Here is a 26,988-nt window from a genome sequence, read left to right as displayed (position 1 = left end):
CATATTTTGTAACCCCGAGTCTCTTGCCTGAGCTGCAGAGGCAGTGGAGATTGAAGCAGAACTCAGGAGGAACTGAAAGATCAGATGTTCCGAGAAGGGACACTAGATAATATACAGTACTCGGAATGAGTTGGTGTGAGGAGAGTTCACACAGGCTCAGATCAGAGTCAGAAACAGAATTAGGTTTATTATTAGAGTCGGCGGCTAGAGAGCACTACAGCACAGGAACAGGACCTTCAGCCCATCTAGTCCTTACTGGACTTGAAAGATTGAGATCAGGGCTTCCCAACCTGGGGAACACGGACCCCTTACTTAATGGTATTGGTCCCGGGCATCAAAAAAGGTTGGGGGCTCCTGGCCTGGATAATGTGGATGTGGGGAGGATGTTTCCTGTAGTGGGGGAGTCTAGGACCAGAGGACACAGATAGAGTGGATGTGGAGAGGATGTTTCCTATAGTGGGGGAGTCTAGGACCAGAGGACACAGATAGAGTGGATGTGGAGAGGATGTTCTCTATAGTGGGGGAGTCTAGGACCAGAGGACACAGATAGAGTGGATGTGGAGAGGATGTTTCCTATAGTGGGGGAGTCTAGGACCAGAAGGCACAGATAGAGTGGATGTGGAGAGGATGTTTCGTATGGTGGTGGAGTCTAGGACCAGAGGACACAACTTCAGAATTGAAGGACGTTCCTTTAGAACAGGGACGAGGTGGAATTTCTTGTGCCAGAGGATGGTGAATTTGTGGAATTCATTGCCACAGATGGCTGCGGAATCCAAATCATTGGGTATATTTAAAGTGGAGGCTGACAGGGTCTTGATTAGAAATGGGGTCGAAGATTATGGGGAGAAGGCAGCAGAATGGGGTTGAGCGGGATCTGGGAGCAGCCATGATGGAATGGTGGAGCAGACTCAATGGGCTGAATGGCCTAATTCTGCTCCCTATTTCTTATAGTCTACTGAATATTTCTTCTGCCTCATCCCATTGACCTGCAGTCGGACCATAGCCTGCCATATCCTCCCCATCCATGCACCTGTCCAAACAATATGTATTTATTGAGATACTGCGCAAAGTGGCCCAGCAACCCAGAGATTTAATCCCAGCCTAATCGCAGAACTGTTTACAATTATCAATTAACCTACCAACCAGTATGTCTTTGGACTGTGGGAGGAAACCAGAGCACCCAGAGGAAACCTACGCAATCACGGGGGGAAGGTACTAACTCCTTGCGGGCACCGGTGGAATTGAACCCGGGTCGCTGGTACCGTAAAGCGTTTTGTACTATCTATACCCCTCAGAATTTTGTATACCTCTATCAAATCTTTGCTCCGAATGAGATGATCTGAGATTTGTTGTACAGTAAAAAGACAGTAGAACAAATAGGACTTGATGTTTCAATCCCTATGGTAAGTTGGCACACTCGATGTTGGCAGTTGGCTTGGAGTGGTGACAAGGAGGGACGGTAGGTACGTCATCGGGGTCGTCAGGTGGGCATCCTCCTCCTTTGACGTTTCGTTGATAAGCCCACGACGTCTCCAGAGGGCTCAACGGTGCTACCTGGCGTCCCAGATACACCCCCTCAGTTCCATACCCTCCTGTCTTCATCTTGCAGCCCAGTTGTTGTCTTTCCTTTTAATCCAAATCCAATTGCTGCTTTCTTTTGCTGTGTTTGACAAGGACTTGATTGCTTGTTGGAGGGAGTGACCCCTCACCCCCAACTTCTTCAATAGACTAGTCGTAGATGTAGCAACGAATCCCCTGCATACCACTTCTACAGGGAAAATCTTGGTCTTCCAGTCATTCTGGGCAGCTTTGGTTTTCAGTTCGGAGTACTTGGTCTTTGTCCTCTCATAAGCTTCTTCGACACCATCTTCCCATGGTACTGTCGATTCCACAACATATGCCAGCTTGGTTGTTGTGGGCCACAGGACCATGTCTGGCCAGAGTGTTGTAGCCTCAATGTCTGGGGGAAACACATAATTAGTGGATAAAAAGAGCAGTGAGGTCGTGGGATCACGGACCGTTCCAAAATCAGACGGCAGAGGTGAAGATGCTGTTCCTGAATCATTGAGTGTGTGTCTTCAGGCTCCTGTACCTCCTCCCTGATGGTAGCGATGAGAAGAGGGCACGTCCTGGGTGGCAATATTCCTTCATAAGGGATGCCACCTTCTTGACTCACTCACTGCCCGTTACGCCGCTGGCGTTCAGGGCAGCAATGAAGGTCCTCCATCTCTGGCGGTGTTCAGGGCTTCCTTCGTCGTGCCAGTAGCTTCCTCTCGGTTTTCACCACTGTCAGTCACGCGAGTCCCGGGTGGAGACTCAGGAATACTGTCACACTCGGATGTAGAAGGATTCTTCATTGCTGTTTCCATAACAATTTTGTCTGACCAGTCAGGGTTGTTAACCCTGAACCTGGAGGACTGGCCTCTACCCTTTGACCTGCTTGGCATAGGTGACCCGACCGAGAGCCAAAGCTAACTCCAGCCAACGCAGCTCTCCCGTCATGGTGTGCTCTCAGAGGACATGGCTGGACCCAAGCGCAGAGGAACAGCCAGCTCTCAATTACGGGAAGTGTTGACAGAGACTCGAGCCCAGGAGTGGTGGGAGGGGGTGGGTGGCAGGCTCACGACTCAACTCAGGGGCGGAGGGTGCGACAGACTCCCCATGAAGAGACAGGAATAAGAGGTTAGACATCGGAATACCGACAGAGCCTTGGGGGGAAGCGACTGAGTGACACCGCGAGACCATTCATTCTCTCCAAAACAATGACCCCTGCTAAGGCCTGAACAGGAGTCCTCTTTAAATAACCTTAGCACGCAGCAAACCTGTGCCAGTCACACTTGAGCAGATGAAACCGAAAGCGCAGGGGCTTAATGGCTCCAAGTTAGGTGCTGAAGTATCCGAGAAGCAGGGCGCGCTACGGAAAGCCACAGGGGTAGAGAGTACAGCCGTGGGAGGGGGCAGTGAAGAGAGAATGCATTTAATACTCAATGAATCCACCTTCTACTGGCGCCTGCTTGTATCAGCTTGTCTCCCTCCCTAACCCATCGACAACCCTGTACCTCCCCATTCCTCCCCTCGACCTTCCTCAGCCTCCCCACCTCCTCCTCTGCCCAACCCCTCTCCCTCCCCTCGGTCCCCCTACAGCATCCACCCCCCCCGCCTCACTCCTACTCCCAGATTCCCCTGTCCTTCTCTCCCAGGCACCCTCCCCGTACCCTTTCACTCCACCTCCTCTATAACCCTCCCTACCACGTAAAGATTTCTAACATCTTCCCCCCCTCCCTGTTTTGCAGCTGCAGCTTCAGAGACCCTTGGTGATCACCGCCATCAGCCGATTGTGACCCCCATCACCCCACCATGTCTGAGCAAATGGGAGCGTCCATGCCAGGAGACTGCGGCCCCCTCCTCTTCTACGAGCGCCACTGCCCGCCGCCGCTGCCGCCTGGGCTGGACGGAGTAGGCCTGGGCGGGCCGGCGCACCATGGCTTCACCCCTGACTGCCTGGATGGCATGCGGCCTCACGCTGGGTCCCCCAAGATGGCCGCCGTCACCGGCGACAACGGCTGGCCGCCCTCGGGCCTATCCGGGCCGTCGGGGGCCAAGCCCGAGGGGGCAGCAGAGGGCCGCAGCCCGGCCGTCACCTACGTCGAGAGCCTGGCTCAAGGCAGGCTGGACTCCTTTGACGAGGCCTTCCCTCACCACCGCTCGATAGGCCAGGGCCCGGGAGTGGCCGCCTGTGCCACAACCCCCACCCTGAGGCAGATGCTCGCAGGGGTCGCGCCCTCGCCCCGCTACCTCCAGGCTAGGCTTCCCCAGGGCCCTCACTGCCGCCCGCAGGAGGCCCCGAGCCTCCACTGTGCCATAGCTCAGGCCCGGGGCCTGCCAGGTTTCCCACAGCGGCTGGCCCAGCCCCAGGGCGAGGCGGACGGGCGAGGCGCCCACTATCGGCTCCCACACGTGCACCAGGCCCACCGCTACCTGCAAGGGGCAGGACCCCAGCCCGGGCGAGGGCAGGAGGGGAGGAGGGAGGATCTCGCGCTGGGAGCCGGACAAGCCCAATCCTACGTGTGTGGACCACGGCTGCAATACTGCATGACAGAGACACCGCGGGAGTCAGTGGGAACACCAGTCTACCAGCACAACAGCCATGGGTCCCCAGGTAACGGTGGAGGCGTGCAGTTTGTCAGTGTCACAGTGAGGGGTGTGGGGTGTCAGTGTCACAGTGAGGGGTGTGGGGTGTCAGTGTTACAGTGAGGGGTGTGGGGTGTCAGTGTTACAGTGAGGGGTGTGGGGTGTCAGTGTTACAGTGAGGGGTGTGGGGTGTGTCGGTGTTACAATGAGGGGTGTGGGGTGTCAGTGTTACAGTGAGGGGTGTGGGGTGTCAGTGTTACAGTGAGGGGTGTGGGGTGTCAGTGTTACAGTGAGGGGTGTGGGGTGTGTCAGTGTTAAAGTGAAGGGTGTGGGGTGTGTCAGTGTCACAGTGAGGGGTGTGGGGTGTGTCAGTGTCACAGTGAGGGGTGTGGGGTGTGTCAGTGTTAAAGTGAAGGGTGTGGGGTGTGTCAGTGTTACAGTGAGGGGTGTGTCAGTGTTACAGTGAGGGGTGTGGGGTGTCAGTGTTACAGTGAGGGGTGTGGGGTGTGTCAGTGTTACAGTGAGGGGTGTGGGGTGTCAGTGTTACAGTGAGGGGTGTGGGGTGTGTCAGTGTCACAGTGAGGGGTGACGGGTGTGTCAGTGTCACAGTGAGGGTTGTGGGCTGTGTCGGTGTCACAGTGAGGGGTGTGGGGTGTCAGTGTCACAGTGAGGGGTGTGGGGTGTGTCAGTGTCACAGTGAGGGGTGTGGGGTGTCAGTGTTACAGTGAGGGGTGTGGGGTGTGTCAGTGTCACAGTGAGGGGTGTGGGGTGTGTCAGTGTTACAGTGAGGAGTGTGTCAGTGTCACAGTGAGGGGTGTGGGGTGTCAGTGTTACAGTGAGGGGTGTGGGGAGTGTCAGTGTCACAGTGAGGGGTGTGGGGTGTGTCAGTGTTACAGTGAGGAGTGTGTCAGTGTCACAGTGAGGGGTGTGGGGTGTCAGTGTTACAGTGAGGGGTGTGGGGAGTGTCAGTGTCACAGTGAGGGGTGTGGGGTGTGTCAGTGTTACAGTGAGGGGTGTGTCAGTGTCACAGTGTGGGGTGTGGAGTGTGTCAGTGTCACAGTGAGGGGTGTGGGGTGTCAGTGTTACAGTGAGGGGTGTGGGGAGTGTCAGTGTCACAGTGAGGGGTGTGGGGTGTGACGGTGTTACAGTGAGGGGTGTGGGGTGTGTCAGTGTCACAGTGTGGGGTGTGGGGTGTCAGTGTTACAGTGAGGGGTGTGGGGAGTGTCAGTGTCACAGTGAGGGGTGTGGGGTGTGACGGTGTTATAGTGAGGGGTGTGTCAGTGTTATAGTGAGGGGTGTGGGGTGTCAGTGTCACAGTGAGAGGTGACGGGTGTGTCAGTGTCACAGTGAGGGGTGACGGGTGTGTCAGTGTTACAGTGAGGGGTGTGTCAGTGTCACAGTGAGGGGTGTGGGGTGTGACGGTGTTATAGTGAGGGGTGTGTCAGTGTCACAGTGAGGGGTGTGGGGTGTCAGTGTTACAGTGAGGGGTGTGGGGTGTGTCAGTGTTACAGTGAGGGGTGTGGGGTGTCAGTGTTACAGTGAGGGGTGTGGGGTGTGTCAGTGTTACAGTGAGGGGTGTGGGGTGTGTCGGTGTTACAATGAGGGGTGTGGGGTGTCGGTGTTACAGTGAGGGGTGTGGGGTGTGTCGGTGTTACAATGAGGGGTGTGGGGTGTCAGTGTTACAGTGAGGGGTGTGGGGTGTCAGTGTTACAGTGAGGGGTGTGGGGTGTGTCAGTGTCACAGTGAGGGGTGTGGGGTGTCAGTGTTACAGTGTGGGGTGTGGAGTGTGTCAGTGTCACAGTGAGGGGTGTGGGGTGTGTCAGTGTTACAGTGAGGAGTGTGTCAGTGTCACAGTGAGGGGTGTGGGGTGTCAGTGTTACAGTGAGGGGTGTGGGGAGTGTCAGTGTCACAGTGAGGGGTGTGGGGTGTGTCAGTGTTACAGTGAGGGGTGTGGGGTGTGTCAGTGTCACAGTGAGGGGTGTGGGGTGTCAGTGTTACAGTGTGGGGTGTGGAGTGTGTCAGTGTCACAGTGAGGGGTGTGGGGTGTGTCAGTGTTACAGTGAGGAGTGTGTCAGTGTCACAGTGAGGGGTGTGGGGTGTCAGTGTTACAGTGAGGGGTGTGGGGAGTGTCAGTGTCACAGTGAGGGGTGTGGGGTGTGTCAGTGTTACAGTGAGGGGTGTGTCAGTGTCACAGTGAGGGGTGTGGAGTGTGTCAGTGTCACAGTGAGGGGTGTGGGGTGTGTCAGTGTTACAGTGAGGGGTGTGGGGTGTGTCAGTGTTACAGTGAGGAGTGTGTCAGTGTCACAGTGAGGGGTGTGGGGTGTCAGTGTTACAGTGAGGGGTGTGGGGAGTGTCAGTGTCACAGTGAGGGGTGTGGGGTGTGTCAGTGTTACAGTGAGGGGTGTGTCAGTGTCACAGTGTGGGGTGTGGAGTGTGTCAGTGTCACAGTGAGGGGTGTGGGGTGTGTCAGTGTTACAGTGAGGGGTACGAGGTGTTCGATTACAGGATGAGGTGTGTCAGAATTTATTTTCCACTCGGAACGCCAGGCTCTCTTTTGCCTGTGCATTCTGTACGTGCGTGCAAACGTGGGAGGTATTCGCCCCTGTGGCTGACCAGCTGTCTTACTGCTCTCTGTCCCCGCAGTCACTGTCCCCACCACGTCCCCACACTACCTGAGTCCCTGCCAGCGGCCGGAGTCGGAGAATGCCTGTGTCCAGCTGCTGGACACCTCCACCAACAAGTTCTTGACCTCCCAGCTCTGTCCGACCGACCTCTACTGGGAACAGGTAGGGTGAGCCGCGGTCCAGCGATCTGACCGCTTGCACGTGCTCCCAGCTGCGCGCCTGCCCTCTGCTCGCGCTGGGCTCTTCCGCAGACGGTATTCGTCCCCATGCTCGCTGGGGTGAGTGGTAGCGACAGGTACATTGGGGACATTAGGGAATCTTTGACAAGCGCACGCTGTCCGTCACGTCCGACGATGACGGGAAACCTGTGCGGGAAAGTTTCTGAAAAGCCGCAGCACTGGGGGCAGTTCCACTCTCCCGACCTCGGAAATCCGGGTCCAGTGGGACGAACAAGCGTCACAAACCGGGGTGGGTGACCGTGACGTCTTCCGTGCCTCGTCGCGCCCTTCGCTCTCCACGGGGCGTTACAGATCCGGCTCCCTGGCAGTTAGATCTCACTGTAGCTCTCACCCGCCCAGTCCGCCGGCTACTTTAGCCGACCTCTGGAAGCGGGTTACGTGGGGGGAAGGGGTGGTGTGGCCGCTCTCGAATGCAGACACCTCCGGTGGGAGCTGAGTGACCAAAGGCCAGTGAGCTGCTCCATTCACCAGAGGCGCTACCCCTCCCTGGAGACCCCGTACACCCCAGGCAGACTCGTGGATGGTGGGAAAATAGAGCGCCGTGTGGGAGGGAAGGGTTAGGTCGATTTTAGAATGGGTAAGATGTTGGCACAGCATTGCGGGCCGAAGGGCCTGTACTGTTCTGTGTACCGAGCAGGGGTGCAGTGCTAGCTGGAGCGCGTCCGTCACCTCTTTAAGAAAAAAAGCCGAAATAAACAAGCTAATTAATTAGCCCAGGGTGATTTGAGTATCTCAGAAACTGCTGATCTCCTGGAATTTTTACACACGACAGACTCTGGAGTTTACAAAGAATGGGGCCAAAAACAAAAAAAAAACGTCCAGTGAGTGGCTGTTCTGTGAGCGAAAACATCTCGTTAAATCCACTCGCTGGATGTTTTATTGTTTTTGTTCGGTACGCTCCAGCTAGCAATGCGACCAGGTGCTGAGACTCTGTGAAGAGCTTGTTTTGTGAACTGTTCATACAGATCAGATCATTACACAGTGCATCAGGGTAGAACAAGGCATTATGAAGGTCCCCACGCACCCCTCATACAAACTCTTCTCCCTCCTGCCATCTGCCAAAAGGCACCGAAGCATTCGGGCTCTCACGACCAGACTGTGTAACAGTTTCCTCCCCCAAGCCATCAGACTCCTCAATACCCAGAGCCTGGACTCACACCAACCTACTGCCCTCTACTGTGCCTATTGTCTTGTTTATTATTTATTGTAATGCCTGCACTGTTTTGTGCACTTTATGCAGTCCTGGGTAGGTCTGTAGTCCAGTGTAGTTTAGTGTAGTCCAGGGGGAACAATATCCTGGTGGGGAGGTTTGCTAAGGCTATTGGGGAGAGTTTAAACGGGGATTGCTGGGGATGGGAACCAAACTGCAGAGATTGTGAGATTGGCTGACAAATACAGAAAGCTTGTAGACAGTGCGAGAGGGAGGATAGGCAGGTGATAGAGACGGGACGCGCTGAGACCGATGGTTCGAGATGTGTCTATTTTGATGCAAGAAGCATCATGAACAAAGCGGATGAGCTTAGAGTGTGGATCAGTACTTGGAGCTATGATGTTGTGGCCATTACAGAGACTTGGATGGCTCAGGGACAGGAATGGTTACTGAGAGTGCCAGGCTTTAGATGTTTCAGAAAGGACAGGGAGGGAGGCAAAAGAGGTGGGGGGCGTGGCAGTGTTGATCAGAGATAGTGTCACGGCTGCAGAAAAGGAGGAAGTCATGGAGGGATTGTCTACGGAGTCTCTGTCGGTGGAAGTTAGGAACAGGAAGGGATCAATAACTCTACTGGGTGTTTTTTATAGACCACCCAATAGTAACAGGGACATCAAGGAGCAGATAGGAAGACGGATTCTGGAAAGGTGTAATAATAACAGGGTTATTGTGGTGGGAGATTTTAATTTCCCAAATATCGATTGGCATCTCCCTCGAGCAAGGGGTTTAGATGGGGTGGAGTTTGTTAGGTGTGATCAGGAAGGTTTCTTGACACAATATGTAGATAAGCCTACAAGAGGAAAGGCTGTACTTGATCTGGTATTGGGAAATGAACCCGGTCAGGTGTCAGATCTTTCAGTGGGAGAGCATTTTGGAGATAGTGATCACAATTCTATCTCCTTTACCATAGCACTGGAGAGGGATAGGAACAGACAAGTTAGGCAAGTGTTTAATTGGAGTAAGGGGAAATATGAGGCTATCAGGCAGGAACTTGGAAGCATAAATTGGGAACAGATGTTCTCAGGGAAACGTACAGAAGAAATGTGGCAAATGTTCAGGGGATATTTGCGTGGAGTTCTGCATTGGTACATTCCAATGAGACAGGGGAAGGATGGTAGGGTACAGGAAACATGATTCAAGATTCAAGATTCAAAGATTCAAAAAACTTTATTGTCATTCTAACCGTACATCAGCTCTGCAGGGCAGAATGAGACAGCATTTCTCAGGAGCAGTGCAATCATAACATAACAAACGCAACACTAAATAATAAACGTAACAATAAATAGTAAAACACAACAGCCACATGTCAGTTAAAATCAAATTATAAGTGTCCGGTGCAAGTTAAAAGTGTCCAAAGCAGAGTCAGGTAGAGCAGCTATTTCGCAGTCTGACTGCCTGTGGGAGGAAGCTGTTTTGTAGCCTTGTGGTTTTAGTTTTGATGCTCCTGTAACGTTTGCCTGATGGCAGAAGAACAAACAGCTCATGGAGAGGGTGTGAGGGGTCTTTAATGATGTACCGTGTCTTCTGGAGGCATCGACTCTGAAAGAAGTCTTGGACAGAAGGTAGGGAGACCCCAATAACCTTCTCTGCTCCCCTAACCACCCTCTGCAAGGCTTTTTTGTCGACAGCACTGCAGCTGGAGTACCAGGTTGTGGTGCAAAAGGTCAGCACACTCTCAACCACGCCTCTGTAGAATGTAGTTAAGATGTCAGTGGGGAGTGATGCTTGTTTAAGCTTCCTCAGAAAGTGCAGTCTCTGCTGGGCCCATTTCACAGTCCCAGTGGTGTTCCTGGACCAGGTGAGATTGTCCGAGATCTGCACCCCAAGGAACTTGATGTTTTCCACTCCCTCCACTGTGGAGCCGCTGATGCTGAGGGGTGTGTGCTCAGGCTGAGACCGTCTGAAATCGACGATCATCTCCTTGGTTTTGATGACATTAAGCATCAAGTTGTTATCCCTGTACCAGCTCTCTAGGTGTTTGACCTCCTCCCTGTACACTGTTTCATCATTTTTGCTGATGAGCCCCACCACTGTGGTATCATCAGCAAATTTAATGATCAGGTTCTCCTTGAATTTGCCCGCACAGTCATGTGTTAGCAGTGTAAACAGCAATGGGCTAAGCACACAGCCTTGTGGGGATCCAGTGCTCAGTGTGATGGAGTCAGAGGTGTTCCTGCCAACATGGACTGACTGTGGTCTCTCAGTCAAGAAATCCAGAATCCAGCGACACAGGGCAGTGTTAAGGCCAAGCAGCGACAGTTTCTCCACTAGTCTCTGCGGGATGATGGTGTTGAACGCTGAACTGAACTCAATCTACAGGATTCTGGCATAAGTGTCTTTGTTGTCCAAGTGAGAGAGAACCGTGTGCAGTGTGGTGGATATTGCGTCCTCCGTAGAGCGATTTGGACGATAGGACACTCAAGGCTGCTGTGCAGGTTGACTCTGTGGTTAAGAAAGCATTCGGTGCATTGGCCTTTATCAATTGTGGAACTGAGTTTAGGAGCCGAGAGGTAATGTTACAGCTATACAGGACCCTGGTCAGACCCCACTTGGAGTACTGTGCTCAGTTCTGGTCACCTCACTATAGGAAGGATGTGGAAACCATAGAAAGGGTGCAAAGGAGATTTACAAAGATGTTGCCTGGATTGGGGAGCATGCCTTATGAAAACAGGTTGAGTGAACTCGGCCTTTTTTCCTTGGAGCGATGGAGGATGAGAGGTGACCTGATAGAGGTGTACAAGATGATGAGAGGCATTGATCGTGTGGATAGTCAGAGGCTTTTCCCCAGGGCTGAAATGGCCAGCATGAGAGGGCACAGTTTTAAGGTGCTTGGAAGTAGCTATAGAGGAGATATCAGGGATACGGTTTTTACACTGAGAGTGGTGGGTGTGTGGAATGGGCTGCCAGTGACAGTGGTGGAGGTGGGTACAATAGGGTCTTTTAAGAGGCTCCTGGACAGGTATATGGAGCTCAGAAAAGTAGAGGGCTATGGGTTACCTGAGGTAATTTCTCAGGGAAGGACATGTTTGGCACAGATTTGTGGGCCAAAGGGCCTGTATTGTGCTGTAGGTTTTCTATGTCTCTATGGGCTTAGCGGGAGAAGTCAGAGAGTGTTGGTAGAGGGTTGCCTCTCTCTCTGGAGGCCTCTGATGAATGGAGTGCCGGCCGATCCGTTGTCAATTGTCATTTAGAACATAGAACATAGTATAGTACAGCACAGTACAGGCCCTTCGGCCCACAATGTTGTGCCGACCCTCAAACCCTGCCTCTCATGTAACCCCCCACCTTAAATTCCTCCATATATCTGTCTAGTAGTCTCTTAAACTTCACTAGTGTATCTGCCTCCACCACTGACTCAGGCAGTGAATTCCATGCACCCAACCACTCTCTGAGTAAAAAACCTTCCTCTAATATCCCCATTGAACTTCCCACCCCTTACCTTAAAGCCACGTCCTCTTGTATTGAGCAGTGGTGCCTGGGGAAGAGGGGCTGGCTGTCCACTCTATCTATTCCTCTTAATACCTTGTACACCTCTATCATGTCTCCTCTCATCCTCCTTCTCTCCAAAGAGTAAAGCCCTAGCTCCCTTAATCTCTGATCATAATGCATACTCTCTAAACCAGGCAGCATCCTGGTAAATCTCCTCTGTACCCTTTCCAATGCTTCCACATCCTTCCTATAGTGAGGCGACCAGAACTGGACACAGTACTCCAGGTTTATCAATGATCTGGATGATAATGTGGTCAACTAGACCAACAAACCTGAGGATGACACCAGGATTGGGGGTGTAGCTGTCAGCGAGGATGACTACCAAAGCTTGTAGCGGGATCTGGACCAGCCTGGTAAAATGGCAGACGGAATTTAATGCAGACAAGTGCGAGGTTTTGCACTTTGGTAGGACCAGCCAGGGCGGGTCTTACACAGTGAACAGTCGGGCACTGAGGAGTGCAGTAGAACAAAGGAATCTGGGAACATATTCCTTGAAAGTGGCATCACAGGTAGATAGGGTCATAAAGAAAGCTTTTGGCACACTAGCCTTCTTAAATCAAAGTACTGAGTACAGGAGACGGGATGCTATGTTGAAGTTGTAGAAGACATTGATGAGGCTTGATTTGGAGTATTGTGTGCAGTTTTGGTCACCCTACCGACAGGAAAGATGTAAACAAGGTTGAAAGAGTGCAGAGAGAATTAACAAGGACGTTGCCGGGACTTGAGGACCTGCGTTATTGGGAAGGGTTGAATAGCGAGGACTTTACTCCCTGGAGTGCAGGAGAATGAAGGGAGAACTTACAGGAGGATACAGTGGCCACTTTATCAGGTAAACCTGCTTGTTAATGCAAATATCTAATCAGCCAATCATGTGGCTGCAACTCAATGCATAAAAGCACGCAGACACGGTCAAGAGATTCAGTTGTTGTTCAGACCAAACATCAGAATGGGGGAAGAAATGGGATCAAAGTGACTTTGACCGGGGAATGATTGTTGGTGCCAGATGGGGTGGTTTGAGTACCTCAGAAACTGCTGATCTCCTGGGGATTTTCACACGCAAGAGTCTCTGGACTTTACAGAGAATGGTGTGAAAAAACAAAAAACACCCAGTGAGTGGCAGTTCTGTGGGTGACAACGCCTTATTAATGAGAGAGGTCAGAGGTGAACGGCCAGACTGGTTCAAGCTGACAGGAAGGTGACAGTAACTCAAATTAACCACACGTTACAACAGTGGTGTGCAGAAGAGCATCTCTGAACGCACAACACGTTGAACCTCGTAGTGGGTGGCCTACAGCAGCAGATGACCGCCAACATACACTCAGCGGCCATTTTGTCAGGTACCGGAAGCGACCAATAAAGTGACCAGCGGGTGTGGATAGGGCCAATGCAAGCAGCCTTTTCCACTGAGGTTGGGCGAGAAGAGAACTACAGGTCATAGGTTAAGGGTGAAGGGTGAAATAGTTAAGGGGAACATTGGTGGGGAGGGGGAAATTCTTCACTCAGAGGGTGGTGAGAGTGTGGAACGAGCTGCCGGCGGAAAGTGGTTAGTGCGAGTCTGGTTGCAATGTTTAAGAGGAGTTTGGATAGGTACATCGTTGAGAGGGGTGACACTCCTTCCATCTTAACGTCCTGGAATGTATACAACCTGAAATTCTTACTCTTCACGGACGTCCACGAAACAGAAGGCAGGAAAAAAACCCCAAAGAATGGATGACAGAAAAACGTTGGAACCCCAAAGCCCCTCCCACGCACAAGCTGCAGCAAAGCTTCAACCCTCTCCCCTCCCTCTCCCCCCACTTGTTCCAGCAGAACACATCAACTCCAGCCCCCACCACCCACCGTACAAGCAATAACCCCCAATGAAACCACGATCCAGAGGCCATCAAAAAAATACTGCCTATCCCGACACTCCAACATCTCAGAACAGGCTCTCTCCCTCTCGCTAGGCGAAGGCGAGAGAGATACCCAACTGTTTTGATGTTACAGTCCGCCCCGTCGCTTGCCCGAGGCCCCCCCCCCACCGACTCTAAAAGGCGCAGAGGGATCCAGTCCAAGTGCAGATAGGACTAGGCAGAAGACCGGGCTAGAAGGGACTAGGTGGAATGAGTGGCCTGTGATAACGCGACTCCGTAGCGACCACGTACGTTGCTTGAACAGAACCTCTCTTCTCCTCGCAGGTGCACCAGGCGCCTCTGTCCTGCGACAGGGTCTCCGGCCAAAGGTAAGACCGTGGCGAGGGGTGGGGGGTGGGTGTTGTCTCTCTGTGGGAGGACCACGGGTGGGAGAACAGTCTGGGGGTCAGACCCAGGCCAGGACAGGAGGGGGAGGTCCCCTGCCCAGAAGGAGCACAGACAACTGACGTGGGTTGAAGAAGAGGCCTGTGGGTTCTGACCTCTCTGGTCCTCGTACCTCGCCCAATTTACTGAGGTAGTAAACCCAATTTTGATTCTGACAGCCCTCGGCTTCCTGGAGGCAGGTTACTATCGACGGGAGGGAGGGACGTCCCCTCAGGCCTCGGTAACTCCTCGCAGTGACCGATCTGTGTCTTTGCACGCCGACGGCTCAGGAGACGTAGAAAGTTGTGTGTGGGGTGGTGGTTGGGGGGGGCGGGGGGAGAGGAAATTCACTGTTCTGACACTCTACTCCGGACAGGAGAGGGCCCGAGGAGAAGGAGGAGGCATCCTACCCCTTCAACCGCGGGAGCTGCAAGGACCAGTTCAGGAACGTCGCGAGTTTCCAGGGCCACGCCGCTCCCGGGGGAGGCCTGGGGACGTCCCACATCATGACGCAGGTCAGTCCGTCGGCGTGCAGGCGCCAGGGGTCCGAGACAAAGGCAGGCTGAGCTGGAGACGCTCGGCGGGCCAGGCAGTGCATGCTGGGAGGGAGATGGAGCCACCATTTAGGCCTCACTTGGAGCATTGTGTTCAGTTCCGGTCGCCTCATTACAGGAAGGGTGTGGAAGCTTTAGAGGGGGTGCAGAGGAGATTCACCAGGATGCTGCCAGGATTAGAGAGGATAGGTTGGGCGAGCTGGGGCTTTTCTCTCTGGAGCGAAGGAGGATGCGAGGTGACTTGGTAGAGGTGTACAAGATGATAAGAGGCATAGACTGCGGCAGAGGCTTTTTCCCAGAGCAAAAATGTTTGATAAGGGCATAATTTGAGGGAAGTATCGGGAGGGGGAGGTAGGTTTTTTACACAGAGAGTGGTGGGTGTGTGGAACGCCCTGCTCGGGGTGGAGGTAGAGGCAGGTACATCAGGGACCTTTGGGAGACCCTTGAGTAGACACATGGAAAATGGAGGGAGAAGGGATGGACCGATCTTGGAGTGGGTTAAAAGGTCGGCCCGATATCATGGGTCAAAGGGCCTGTACTGTTCTGTGTCTCTGGGGTCATCTCTCTTTTCTTGGAAGCAGGACGAGGAGAAAGCAAGGAGCTGGCAGTGATGGTGTGCACAGTTCTGGACACCCTGTTAGAGGGAAGATGTCATTAAACTGGGAAGAGCCTTCTTAAGTCCAACACCCCTGGGGCGTAGGCCGACACCGCAGTCCTCTGCCCCAGGCCAAAGGCTCCTGCTTTCACCATACGTCTTCCAGGCGAAGACCCTCCCTCCCTCTCCCAGAGATGAGGACTTTGAAGCCTCAGTTGGTGTCTCTGAAGCTCTGGGTTTTTACGGGATGGGGGTTGCTACCCCCTCCTCCTTCCGCAGCCGGAGCGTAGAGGTGATTTTTCCGCGGAGAATGCCAGGATTCACCGGCCTGAGCTACGGGGAGAGGTTGGCCAAGGCTAAATCGATGACTGTCATTTTGGACTCCCCTACCCTGGGGTAAAGACTGACTGTCCACCCTAGGAATTTGAGTGAGAAGGGAGGGGAGACCTTACATAAGTTTATACAATCTTGCCGTAACAGATAATGTTGACCCTCGCAGTCTTTTCCCCAGGGTAGGGGAGTCCAAAACTATGGGTCAGAGATTGAGGGTAAGAGGGGAAAGGTCTAGGAGGGACCTGAGGAGCAATTCTTCAGCCAGAGGGTGATGAGTTGATGCAGTGAGCTTCCGGAGGCACTTGGAGGGACAGGACTCGGGGGTGTAGGCCGAATGCAGGAAATTAGGACGAGCTGGGTTTGTTCAATGGGCAGGCCAGGGGAAATACCAGCGATGGGGCGAGACCAAGGAGTTTAATGTGGCGGCTGAGATCCGATTAAGCTGCTTGGCCGGTGTAATGGGTCGCCAGTAGCAAGGGGTCAGCAGGGTCTTAATGGGCCGAACGGCCTCCAAAGCAAAAACAAAAGTACTGAGCTGAGAACGGCAGGAAGCAGAGGAGGCCGTCCTGAGGTCGGGAGGGAGAAAAGGAGTGGGTGATCAGAAGTCGGGGAGGGTGCGTTATTGCGTCCGAGGGTGGGGGGGTGGGGGTGGGTGGTGTGTGGCCGAGGGAGCTCCTGCAGACGGGAAAGGAAAATCCCACGCGGGTGAGGGGGCGGGCCCGCACCCCTGCGTCAAGGGGCGCCAACGGCGGCGTGGCAGTTAGCGCGACACAATCACGGCTCGGGGGCGTCGGAGCTCGGAGTTCAAAGCCGGCGTCCCCTGGTAGGAGTCTCCGTGCGTCCTTCCCCGTGGGGGCACGTGGGTTTCCTCCGGGTGCTCGGGACTCCTCCCACAGTCCGAAGGCGTTCCGGGTAGGTTCATTGGCAGCTGTCAATTGTCCTGCGGTTACACTAGGGTGGAATCAGGGTCATTGGGTGGTGCGGCTCGAAGGGCTGGAATAAGTGAATCTGTCCGGGGATTTGGGAGAAAGGGGAGGAGATGGGGAGGGAGATGTCGGGGGGGGGAGGGGGTGGGAGGAGACTGGGAAGTGAGGAGGACGAGGGAGGCCATTGCAGAGAGACAGTCCACGAGCGCCCGTCTCTTTTGCAGAATGACATAGAGAAGATCCCGAGGGATACCGGACACTTCTCTCCCCACCTGCCCACCAGCGCCTTGGCCCCAAAGGCACCGGAAGGGGACAACTGCGGGCGGGACAGCCTGCTGGCGGAGACCTCGGGCGACTTCCTGTCCGGGCAGGAGCTGACCCTCCTTGACAACATGGTGGACTACGCAACCCCAGAGGTGGACCGATCCCCTCCGTCTCCAGTCGCGCTCGCCTCCGGCCCTCCCTTCGGCGTGGGCGCTCCCTCTCACTGGCAGCGGAAAGGGAGGTTGGGATGCCGTGGAGAAACGGTGGTGGGGGAGGGCGCTGGAGTCTCCCGAACCCCCACCCTCCCGAAAGCGTGGCGCGGTGCCGCCGCGGTTCGCGCAGTAACTCCATCGCAGCGCCACCAACCTGGGTTCAGTTCCCGCCGCTGTCGGCACATTTTCCCTCGACCACGTGGGCCTTCTTTAGGGCCTCCCGTGTTCCAAAGATCTACGGGTCAGCAGGCCCACTGGCCACACGGGTGTAATTGGGCTGGTTACCCTGCACAACCTTTAAATAAACAAGAGCCAGAGCAGTCACCGTAACGAGCTGGAATGCTTCCTGCAGCGTGTCGATAAAAGTCGGTGAGGGTCCACGGGGACACGCCAAACTTCCTTCGCCTCCCGAGGGAGATACCAAAGCCCGAAAGCATGTCCCACCTGGCTTCTACCACGGTTATCAGACTCCTGTACGACAAGATAGATTCTTGACCTCACGATCTACCATGTCACGGCCCCTACATATTGTCGTCTGCCTGCATCGCACTTTCCCTGTGACTGGAACACTCTATTCTGCACTCCATTATTGCTTTCCCCTTGTCCCACCTCGATTACTGATGGGATCTGTACGGACGGCATGCGAAACAGTCTTTCGTTGAACCCTGCTACCTGTTGTAATTAGATTAGATTAGATTATGAGGACACGCAGTCCTCTTTTATTGTCATTTAGTAATGCATGCATTAAGAAATGATACAATATTCCTCTGGTGTGATATCACAGAAACACAAGACAAATCAAGACTGAAAAACTAAAAAAAACACATAATTATAACAAATAGTTACAACAGTGCAACAATACCATAACTTGATGAAGAACAGGCCGTGGGCATGGTAAAAAAAAGTTCAAAGTCTTGCAGAAGTCCCACATCTCACGCAGACGGGAGAAGGAAGAAAACTCTCCCTGCCATGCCCGACCACAGTCCGACTGTGAGTCGTCCGAAAACTTTGAGCCTCCGATCAGCCCTCCGACACCGAGTACCATCTCTGCCGAGCGCTTCGGCCCCAGCCCCGGCTGCCAGCAGCAGGCAAAGCCGGGGATTTTGGGGCCTTCCCCTCCAGAGATTCTCGATCGCACAGTAGCCGCGGCAGCGAACCGGGCATTTCAGAAGTCTCTCCAGATGTTCCTCTGCTTCTCACGTCTGTCTCCATCAAATCAGAATTGTGCACGGCATCCTACTTACAAATACAATATCATTTCACTGGAGAGCTGCGCGTGCTGCGTCGCACCGCCATCTTCTCCTCCTGCCTTATTGGTTGGTTATTGTCACACAAACAGGGAAAAGCTTGTCTTGCAAACTGTCCACACAGATCAGATCATTACACAGCGCGCTGAGGTAGAACAAGTTCAAACAGTAACAGAATGCAGAATGAAGTGTCATAGCTACAGAAAAAGTGCAGCGCAGGGGAACAATAAAGAGCAAGATCATAACGAGGTAGATCATGAGGCCAAGAATCTATCTTATCATACAAGAGTCTGATAACGTCGGGGTAGAAGCTGTCTCTGAGCCTGGTGGGACGTGCTATAGGCTTTTGTATCTTCTACCCGATGGGAGAACGTCCGGGGTTGGTTGGGGGGGGGGTGTCCTTTATTATGCTGGTTGCTTCTCAGAGACAATGGGAAGTGTAGACAGAGTCCATGGAGGGGAGGCTGGTTTCCATGATGTGCTGAGCTGTGAACTCCTGGCGGTTTATTGTCACCAGCGGAGCGGTAGCCATACTGAGCCGTTGGGGCCGACAATAACAAACCGATCTACCGGTCAGTGGGGCTGGAGGTGGGCGAACCTGAAACCGTGTGTGCTTGGTGCCCCCGCAGAGCGCTGAGGATCTGGATGCCAAGTACCCGCCCGTGACCCTGTACCGGAGCCTCCTCCGCCTCGCCAGCTGCAGCACCGGGGACTTCCCCGGACAGACACCAGAGCACCTCCATTACACGCCGCGGCCCATGCTGGACCCCACACGGAGAGGGACCGGACTCTACTCCAGCCTCAGTCCGTCCACGCCCGCCATCCCTCCCTTCCCCTGCAGCGAGCTGAGTAAGTGCCCGCTTTCGATCTTCAGGGCGCGAGTGTAAAAGAGAATGAAATGATGAAGCATTAAGAAAACACAAGGATTGGTTGGTTGGTGGTGTTGCGGATAGTGTAGGGGATTGTCAAAGATTGCAGAGAGACATTGATAGGATGCAGGAGTGGGCTGAGAAGTGGCAGATGGAGTTCAACCCGGAGAAGTGCGAGGTGGTACACTTTGGAAGGACAAACTCCAAGGCAGGGTACAAAGTAAATGGCAGGATACTTGGTAGTGTGGAGGAGCAGAGGGATCTCGGGGTACATGTCCACAGATCCCTGAAAGTTGCCTCACAGGTGGATAGGGTAGTTAAAAAAGCTTATGGGGTGTTAGCTTTCATAAGTCGAGGGATAGAGTTTAAGAGTTGCGATGTAATGATGCAGCTCTATAAAACTCTGGTTAGGCCATACTTGGAGTACTGTGTCCAGTTCTGGTCACCTTACTATAGGAAGGATGTGGAAGCATTGGAAAGGGTACAGAGGAGATTTACCAGGATGCTGCCTGGTTTAGAGAGTATGCATTATGATCAGAGATTAAGGGAGCTAGGGCTTTACTCTTTGGAGAGAAGGAGGATAAGAGGAGACATGATAGAGGTGTACAAGATATTAAGAGGAATAGATAGAGTGGATAGCCAGCGCCTCTTCCCCAGGGCACCACTGCTCAATACAAGAGGACGTGGCTTTAAGGTAAGGGGTGGGAAGTTCAAGGGGGATATTAGAGGAAGGTTTTTTACTCAGAGAGTGGTTGGTGTGTGGAATGCACTGCCTGAGTCGGTGGTGGAGGCAGATACACTTGTGAAGTTTAACAGACTACTAGACAGGTATATGGAGGAATTTAAGGTGGGGGCTTATATGGGAGGCAGGGTTTGAGGGTCGGCACAACATTGTGGGCCGAAGGGCCTGTACTATTCTATGTTCTATGTTCTAAAAGCATTTAAAAAAACACTACCTCCATATTTCTCCCCCTCTCTTTGTGCAATACTTTCGTAATTTGATGCTGAGGTATATCCGAGTGTACGCTGGGACGCGTTGTCGGCGATGTACCCTGGGGTCAAAGGGTGTTTTGGGTCTTTCAACATCAGACACCTTTGCTTAGGCGACCCACCAAGTGCCTGCTTCACCCTGGTTTGTTTGCCTGAGGCCAGAGTGCCCAATGTTGGGTGTATTTAAGGCAGAGGTTGATAGATTCTTGGTTGGTCAGGGGATGAAGGGATACGGGGATTGGGGCTTTGGTCATGAGGAAATGGTGAAGCAGACTCGATGGGCCAAATGGTACAATGCGAGCCTGTGGAGGTGGGAAGTAGAGGGTCTGCTGGCTGCTCGCTGTGCAGAACCTACTCTCCCCTCAGTTTTAAGGGGCTGCAAGAGAAAGAGCCGTCAGAACCGTCACAGAGGCTGCTGAGCGAGTCTCCTGGTGGCTATGGATCAAGAGAGATGATTTGTGGACCAGACACAAGCCGGGGCCTGATCAACCCTGGCTGGGTCGCCTGGGTGAGGGTGTCCGATGTTGAAAGACCCGAAACACCCGATGCATCCTGGGATATATCTCAGCATCAGTTTTTTTTTAATGTTGGCACGTGGCCAAGTGGTTAAGGCGTCAGTCTATTGATCTGAAGGTCGCTAGTTCGAGCCTCAGCTGAGGCAGTGTGTTGTGTCCTTGAGCAAGGCACTTAACCACACATTGCTCTGCGACGACACCGGTGCCAAGCTGTATCGGCCCTAGTACCCTTCCCTTGGACAACATCGGTTTCGTGGAGAGGCGAGACTTGCAGCATGGGAAACTGCCGGTCTTCCATACAACCTTGCCCAGGCCTGCACCCTGGAAACCTTCCAAGGTGCAAACCCACGGTCTCACAAGACTAACGGATGCCTATTATTATACTGATTGTATTTTATAGTTTTTTTAAAACTGTGTTTTTATAAAACGGTGGCAGGGAAGAGAAGTGTGCGCAGTCACAACTACGACAGAGAAAGTACTCAGGAAGCTGAATAGTCTAAAGGTCAATAAATCTCCTGGACCAGATGGAATGCACCCTCGTGTTCTGAAGGAAGTAGCTGTGGAGATTGCGGAGGCATTAGCGATGATCTTTCAAAAGTCAATAGATTCTGGCATGGTTCCGGAAGACTGGAAGATTGCAAATGTCACTCCGCTATTTAAGAAGGGGGCAAGGAAGCAAAAAGGAAATTATAGACCTGTTAGCTTGACATCCATGGTTGGGAAGTTGTTGGAGTTGATTGTCAAAGATGAGGTTACGGAGTTCTTGGAGGCATATGACAAGATAGGCAAGAACTCAGCATGGATTCCTTAAAGGAAAATCCTGCCTGACAAACCTATTACAATTTTTTGAGGAAATTACCAGTAGGCTAGACAAGGGAGATGCAGTGGATGTTGTATATTTGGATTTTCAGAAGGCCTTTGACAAGGTGCCACACATGAGGCTACTTAACAAGATAAGAGCCCATGGAATTACGGGAAAGTTACATACGTGGATAGAGCGTTGGCTGATTGGCAGGAAACAGAGAGTGGGAATAAAGGGATCCTATTCTGGTTGGCTGCCGGTTACCAGTGGTGTTCTACAGGGGTCCATGTTGGGGCCGCTTCTTTTTACATTGTAAATCAACGATTTGGATTATGGAATAGATGGCTTTGTGGCTAAGTTTGCTGACGATATGAAGATAGGTGGAGGGGCCGGTAGTGCTGTGGAAACGGAGAGTCTGCAGAGAGACTTGGATAGATTGGAAAAATGGGCAGAGAAGTGGCAAATGAAATACAATGTTGGAAAGTGTATGATTATGCACTTTGGCAGAAAAAATAAACGGGCAGACTATTATTTAAATGGGGAAAGAATTCAAAGTTCTGAGATGCAATGGGACTTGGGAGTCCTCATACAGGATACCCTTAAAGTTAACCTCCAGGTTGAGTCAGTAGCGAAGAAGGTGAATGCAATGTTGGCATTCATTTCTAGAGGAATAGAGTATAGGAGCAGGGATGTGATGTTGAGGCTCTATAAGGTGCTGGTGAGATCTCACTTGGAGTACTGTGGGCAGTTTTGGTCTCCTTATGTAAGAAAGGATGTGCTGACGTTGGAGAGGGTACAGAGAAGATTCACTAGAATGATTCCGGGAATGAGAGGGTTAACATATGAGGAATGTTTGTCTGCTCTTGGACTGTATTCCTTGGAGTTTAGAAGAATGAGGGGAGACCTCATAGAAACATTTCGAATGTTGAAAGGCATGGACAGAGTGGATGTGGCAAAGTTGCTTCCCATGGTGGGGGAGTCTAGTACGAGAGGGCATGACTTAAGGATTGAAGGGCGCCCATTCAGAACAGAAATGCGAAGAATATTTTTAGTCAGAGGGTGGTGAATCTATGGAATTTGTTGCCACGGGCAGCAGTGGAGGCCAAGTCATTGGGTGTATTTAATGCAGAGATTGATAGGTATCTGAGTAGCCAGGGCATCAAAGGTTATGGTGAGACGGCGGGGGAGTGGGACTAAATGGGAGAATGGATCAGCTCATGATAAAATGGCGGAGCAGACTGGATGGGCCAAATGGCCGACTTCTGCTCCTTTGTCTTATAGTCTTATAGTTAAGTCTGTGTGGGGTACTACAAAGACAGGTAGATGAGCCCTGCTTGAAAGGTCTCGGCCCGAAACATCGACATTGACTATAGATGCTGCCTGGCCTGCTGAGTTCCCCCAGCGTTTTGCGTGTGCTGTCTGGAGTATTACACATGGTTCTGGTCACCCCACTCTAGGAGGGATATCGAGGCTTTGGAGAGAGTGCAGAAGAGGTTCACCAGGATGTTGCCTGGTTTAGAGAGCGTGCGCTATCACAAGAGGTGGATAAACTTGGGTTGTTTTCTCTGGAGCGTCGGAGACTGAGGGGAGATCTGATCGAGGTTTATAAGATTATGAGAGGCACAGACAGAGTGGACAGGGAGTATCTGTTTCCCCAGGGTTGAAATGTCAAATCCAGAGGGCATGCATTGAAGGTGAGAGGGGGTCGGTTCAAAGGGGGATGTGAGGGGTAAGTTTTTTTTACTCAGAGAGTGGTGGATGCCTGGATTAATTGGAGAGAAAATACAAAAACCTGAGATACAAAGGGACTTGGGGAGTCCTTGTGCAGGATTCCCTGAAGGTTAATTTGCAGGTTGAGTCTGTGGTGAGGAAGGCAGATGCAATGTTAGCATTCATTTCGAGAGGACTGAAATATGAAAGCAAGGATGTAATGTTGAGATTTTATAAAGCACTGGTGAGGCCTCACTTGGAGTATTGTGAGCAATTTTGGGCTCCTTATCTCAGAAGGATGTGCTGATACTGGAGAGGGTTCAAAGGAAGTTCTCAAAAATGGTTCCAGGATTGAAAGGCTTGTCGTATGAGGAGTGTTTGATGGCTCTGAGCCTGTACTCACTGGAATTCAGAAGAATGACGGGTGACCTCAGTGAAACCTATCAAACGGTGAAAGGCCGTGGTAGAGTGGATGTGGAGAGGATGTTTCCTGCGGTAGGGGAGTCTAGGACCAGAGGACACAGTCAGATTAGACAGTCGTCCATTTAGAATGGAGATGAGGAGGAATTTCTTTAGCCAGAGAGTGGTGAATTTCTGGAATTCTTTGCCACAGGCAGCTGTGGAGGCCAAGTCTTAACGTATAATTAAAGCAGAGGTTGATAGATTCTCGATTGGTCAGGGCATCAAGGGATACGGGGAGAAGGCGGGAGGTTTGAGCTGGGAGGGAAAATTGATCAGCCATGAAGAAATGGCGGAGCAGACTCGATGGGCTGAATGGCCTGATTCTGCTCCTGTATCTTGTGGGCTTATGGTCTAAGTTACCGTGCTTTACATCGTGCTTTGGAGAAACATTTTGTTTGATGGTATACATGCAGTTTGATTTGGACTTGCAAGATAGGTTTATTGTCACGGAGGGGAAGAAGCTGTTCCTGAATTGTTGAGTGTGTGTCTTCAGGCTCCTGTACCTCCTCCCTGATGGTAGCAATGAGAAGAGGGCATGTCCTGGGTGATGGGGGTCCTTAATGATGGATGTCACCTTGGTATTTGGTATGTCAGCAAAAACTTCTATAATTGTACCGTGGAGAGCATTCTGACAGGCTGCATCACTGTCTGGTATGGAGGGGCTCTGCACAGGACCGAAAGAAGCTGCAGAGGGTTGAAAATCTAGTCAGCTCCATCTTGGGCACGAGCCTACAAAGTACCCAGGACATCTTCAGGGAGCGGCGTCTCAGAAAGGCAGCGTCCATTATTAAGGACCTCCAGCACCCAGGGCATGTCCTTTTCTCACTGTTACCATCAGGGAGGAGGTACAGGAGCCTGAAGACACACACTCAGCGATTCAGGAACAGCTTCTTCCCCTCTGCCATTCAATTCCTGAATGGACTTTAAAGCTTTGGACACTACCTCACTTTTTTTAATATACAGTATTTCTGTTTTTGCACATTTTTAAATAATATAACCATATAACAATTACAGCACGGAAACAGGCCATCTCGGCCCTTTTAGTCCGTGCCAAATGCTTACTCTCACCTTGTCCCACCGGCCTGCACTCAGCCCATAACCCTCCATTCCTTTCCTGTCCATCTGTCTGTCCAATTTAACTTTAGACAGCCTCAACCACTTCTGCTGGAAGCTCATTCCACACAGCTACCACTCTCTGAGTAAAGAAGTTCCCCCTCATGTTACTCCTAAACTTTTGCCCCTTAGCTCTCAAAATATTCAATATACATAATTGATTTACTTGTTTATTTATTATTATGTTTTATTTTATTTATTATTATTTTTTTTCTCTCTCTCTGCTAGATTACGTATTGCATTGACCTGCTGCTGCTAAGTTAACACATTTCACGACACATGCCGGTGATAATAAACCTGATTCTGATTTTTGAGGCGTTGGCTTCTTTAAGATGTCCTCGATGGTGAGGAAGCTGCTGTCGGTGATGTACCAGGCTGAGTCCGATCCCGTGCAGTGGTGACTCCATGCCAGGCTTTGGTTGCAACCTGTTAGATTTCTCTCCATCTCTCTCGAAATGATTGTTGAATCCGAATCGGGTTTATTATCGTTGGCGAATGTTGTGAAACGTGTTGTTCAGTGGCAGCAGAAACATTCCCTTCAAATTGTTTTACAGCCGCACAGCCCAACCATTGCCCTAACCAGGAAACTTTTACATGGACTGGAAGCTGCACATTTTTCCCTACCCACCTCTCTCTGCTTTCCGCAGGGATCGCTCCCTACACGACTCCCTTGTCCATTCGTTCCCCCACATCCCTCCCCACCGATCTCCCTCCCGGCACTTATCCTTGTAAGCTACACATGCCCTTACACTTCCTCCCTCACCACCATTCAGGGCCCCAGACAGTCCTTCCAGGTGAGGCGACACTTCACCTGTGAGTCGGCTGGGGTGATATACTGTGTCCGGTGCTCCCGATGTGGCCTTCTATATATTGGCGAGATCCAACACAGACTGGGAGACCGTTTTGCTGAACACCTATGCTCTGTCCGCCAGAGAAAGCAGGATCTCCCAGTGGCCACACATTTTAATTCCACATCCCATTCCCATTCTGATATGTCTATCCATGGCCTCCTCTACTGTAAAGATGAAGCCACACTCAGGTTGGAGGAACAACACCTTATATTCTGTCTGGGTAGCCTCCAACCTGATGGCATGAACATTGACTTCTCTAACTTCCGCTAATGCCCCACCTCCCCCTCGTACCCCAACTGTTATTGCCCATCCTCTGGGCTTCCCCCCTCCCCCTTTCTTTCTCCCTCGGCCTCCTGTCCCATGATCCTCTCGTATCCCTTTTGCCAATCAACTTTCCAGCTCTTAGCTCCATCTCTTCCCCTCCTGTCTTCTCCTATCATTTCAGATCTCCCCCTCCCCCTTCTACTTTCAAATCTCTTTCTAGCTCTTCTTTCAGTTAGTCCTGACGAAAGGTCTCGGTCCGAAACATCGACTGTACCTCTTCCTATAGATGCTGCCTGGCCTGCTGCGTTCACCAGCAACTTTTATGTGTGCTGCTTGAAATTCCAGCATCTGCAGATTTCCTCGTGTTTGCGGCACTTTAAATGTTTTTTTAATACAAGCCACAACTCACAACACAAGTAAACGATGTCAGGCAGTCAAAACAACTGACAGGCACGACAGGCAAAAGTAAAATATTTTGCCTAGATGGCGTCGGCGCTCAGCGGGCCAGCAGTTCATTAACAATGAGCTGCTGACTTCCATTCTGTGTATATTGTTACAATTTGTAACAGCATTGTAACTTGAAACACTGACAAGGTAAATACATTGAAGCTCTAAACTGGGGCGGCACAGAAGCGAAGTGGTTAGCACAATGCTTCATGGTACAGACGACCCGGGTTCAATTCCCTCTGCTGCCTGTAAGGAGTTTGCACGTTCGCCCCGTGACTGTGTGGGTTGCCTGCAGGTGCTGTGGTCTCTTCCCACAATTCAAGGACGTACCGGTTAGTAGGTCAATTGGTCATTGTAAATTGTCCTGTGATTAGGCTAGGGTAAAATGGGAGGATTGCTGGGCAATGAGGCTAGAAGGGCTGGAAGAACCTATTCCGTGCTGTATCTCAGTAAATATATAAATTAATTAAATATTTCAAAGTAAAAGTTGTGGTACGTTTATTACTTAGAAATTTTATATTCATTAATACAATATTGTTTACAGGGCATTTTACAATTATATTAACATAGATTTCAAAATTATATTAACTTTATCTAAAAGTAAATTCCAACTGTGTGGCAATGAAGGCTATGTGCGTGGGAGTATTTCAGTTACGGTGCAGCCGCGCACCTGCACAGCTTAGAAGGAGCAGTGGGCAGCAGGACAGTGTAATATATAAAAATTATAATGTTATAAAATGAAATATTTAAAAAATAATTAAGTAATGCACAAAAGTGAGGTAGTGTCCATGGGTTCATTGTTCAGAAATCAGATGGCAGAGGGGAAGAAGCTGTTCCTGAATCGTTGAGTGTGTGTCTTCAGGCTCCT

At 51.7% G+C, this 26,988-nt stretch overlaps 1 protein-coding gene across 4 annotated transcripts in view; it reads left to right on the top strand.

Moving 5' to 3' along the window:
- LOC134339745 (transcriptional-regulating factor 1-like) overlaps window positions 1-26,988 on the top strand; it is a 160,246-nt gene that overhangs the window by 121,173 nt on the left and 12,085 nt on the right. For all 4 annotated transcript variants that reach the window (XM_063036494.1, XM_063036492.1, XM_063036493.1 and 1 more), the window contains exons 2-7: window positions 3,294-4,159; window positions 6,775-6,917; window positions 13,868-13,911; window positions 14,343-14,481; window positions 16,599-16,790; window positions 18,727-18,946. In XM_063036494.1, the coding sequence (XP_062892564.1) occupies window positions 3,358-4,159; window positions 6,775-6,917; window positions 13,868-13,911; window positions 14,343-14,481; window positions 16,599-16,790; window positions 18,727-18,946 (1,540 nt within the window). In that variant the 5' untranslated portion in view covers window positions 3,294-3,357. The remainder of the gene's footprint in view (window positions 1-3,293; window positions 4,160-6,774; window positions 6,918-13,867; window positions 13,912-14,342; window positions 14,482-16,598; window positions 16,791-18,726; window positions 18,947-26,988) is intronic.

The sequence above is a fragment of the Mobula hypostoma genome, chromosome 30 (genome assembly GCF_963921235.1).
Source record: "Mobula hypostoma chromosome 30, sMobHyp1.1, whole genome shotgun sequence".
Lineage (NCBI taxonomy): Eukaryota > Metazoa > Chordata > Chondrichthyes > Myliobatiformes > Myliobatidae > Mobula > Mobula hypostoma.
This window is presented reverse-complemented; position numbering and strand designations above follow the sequence as displayed.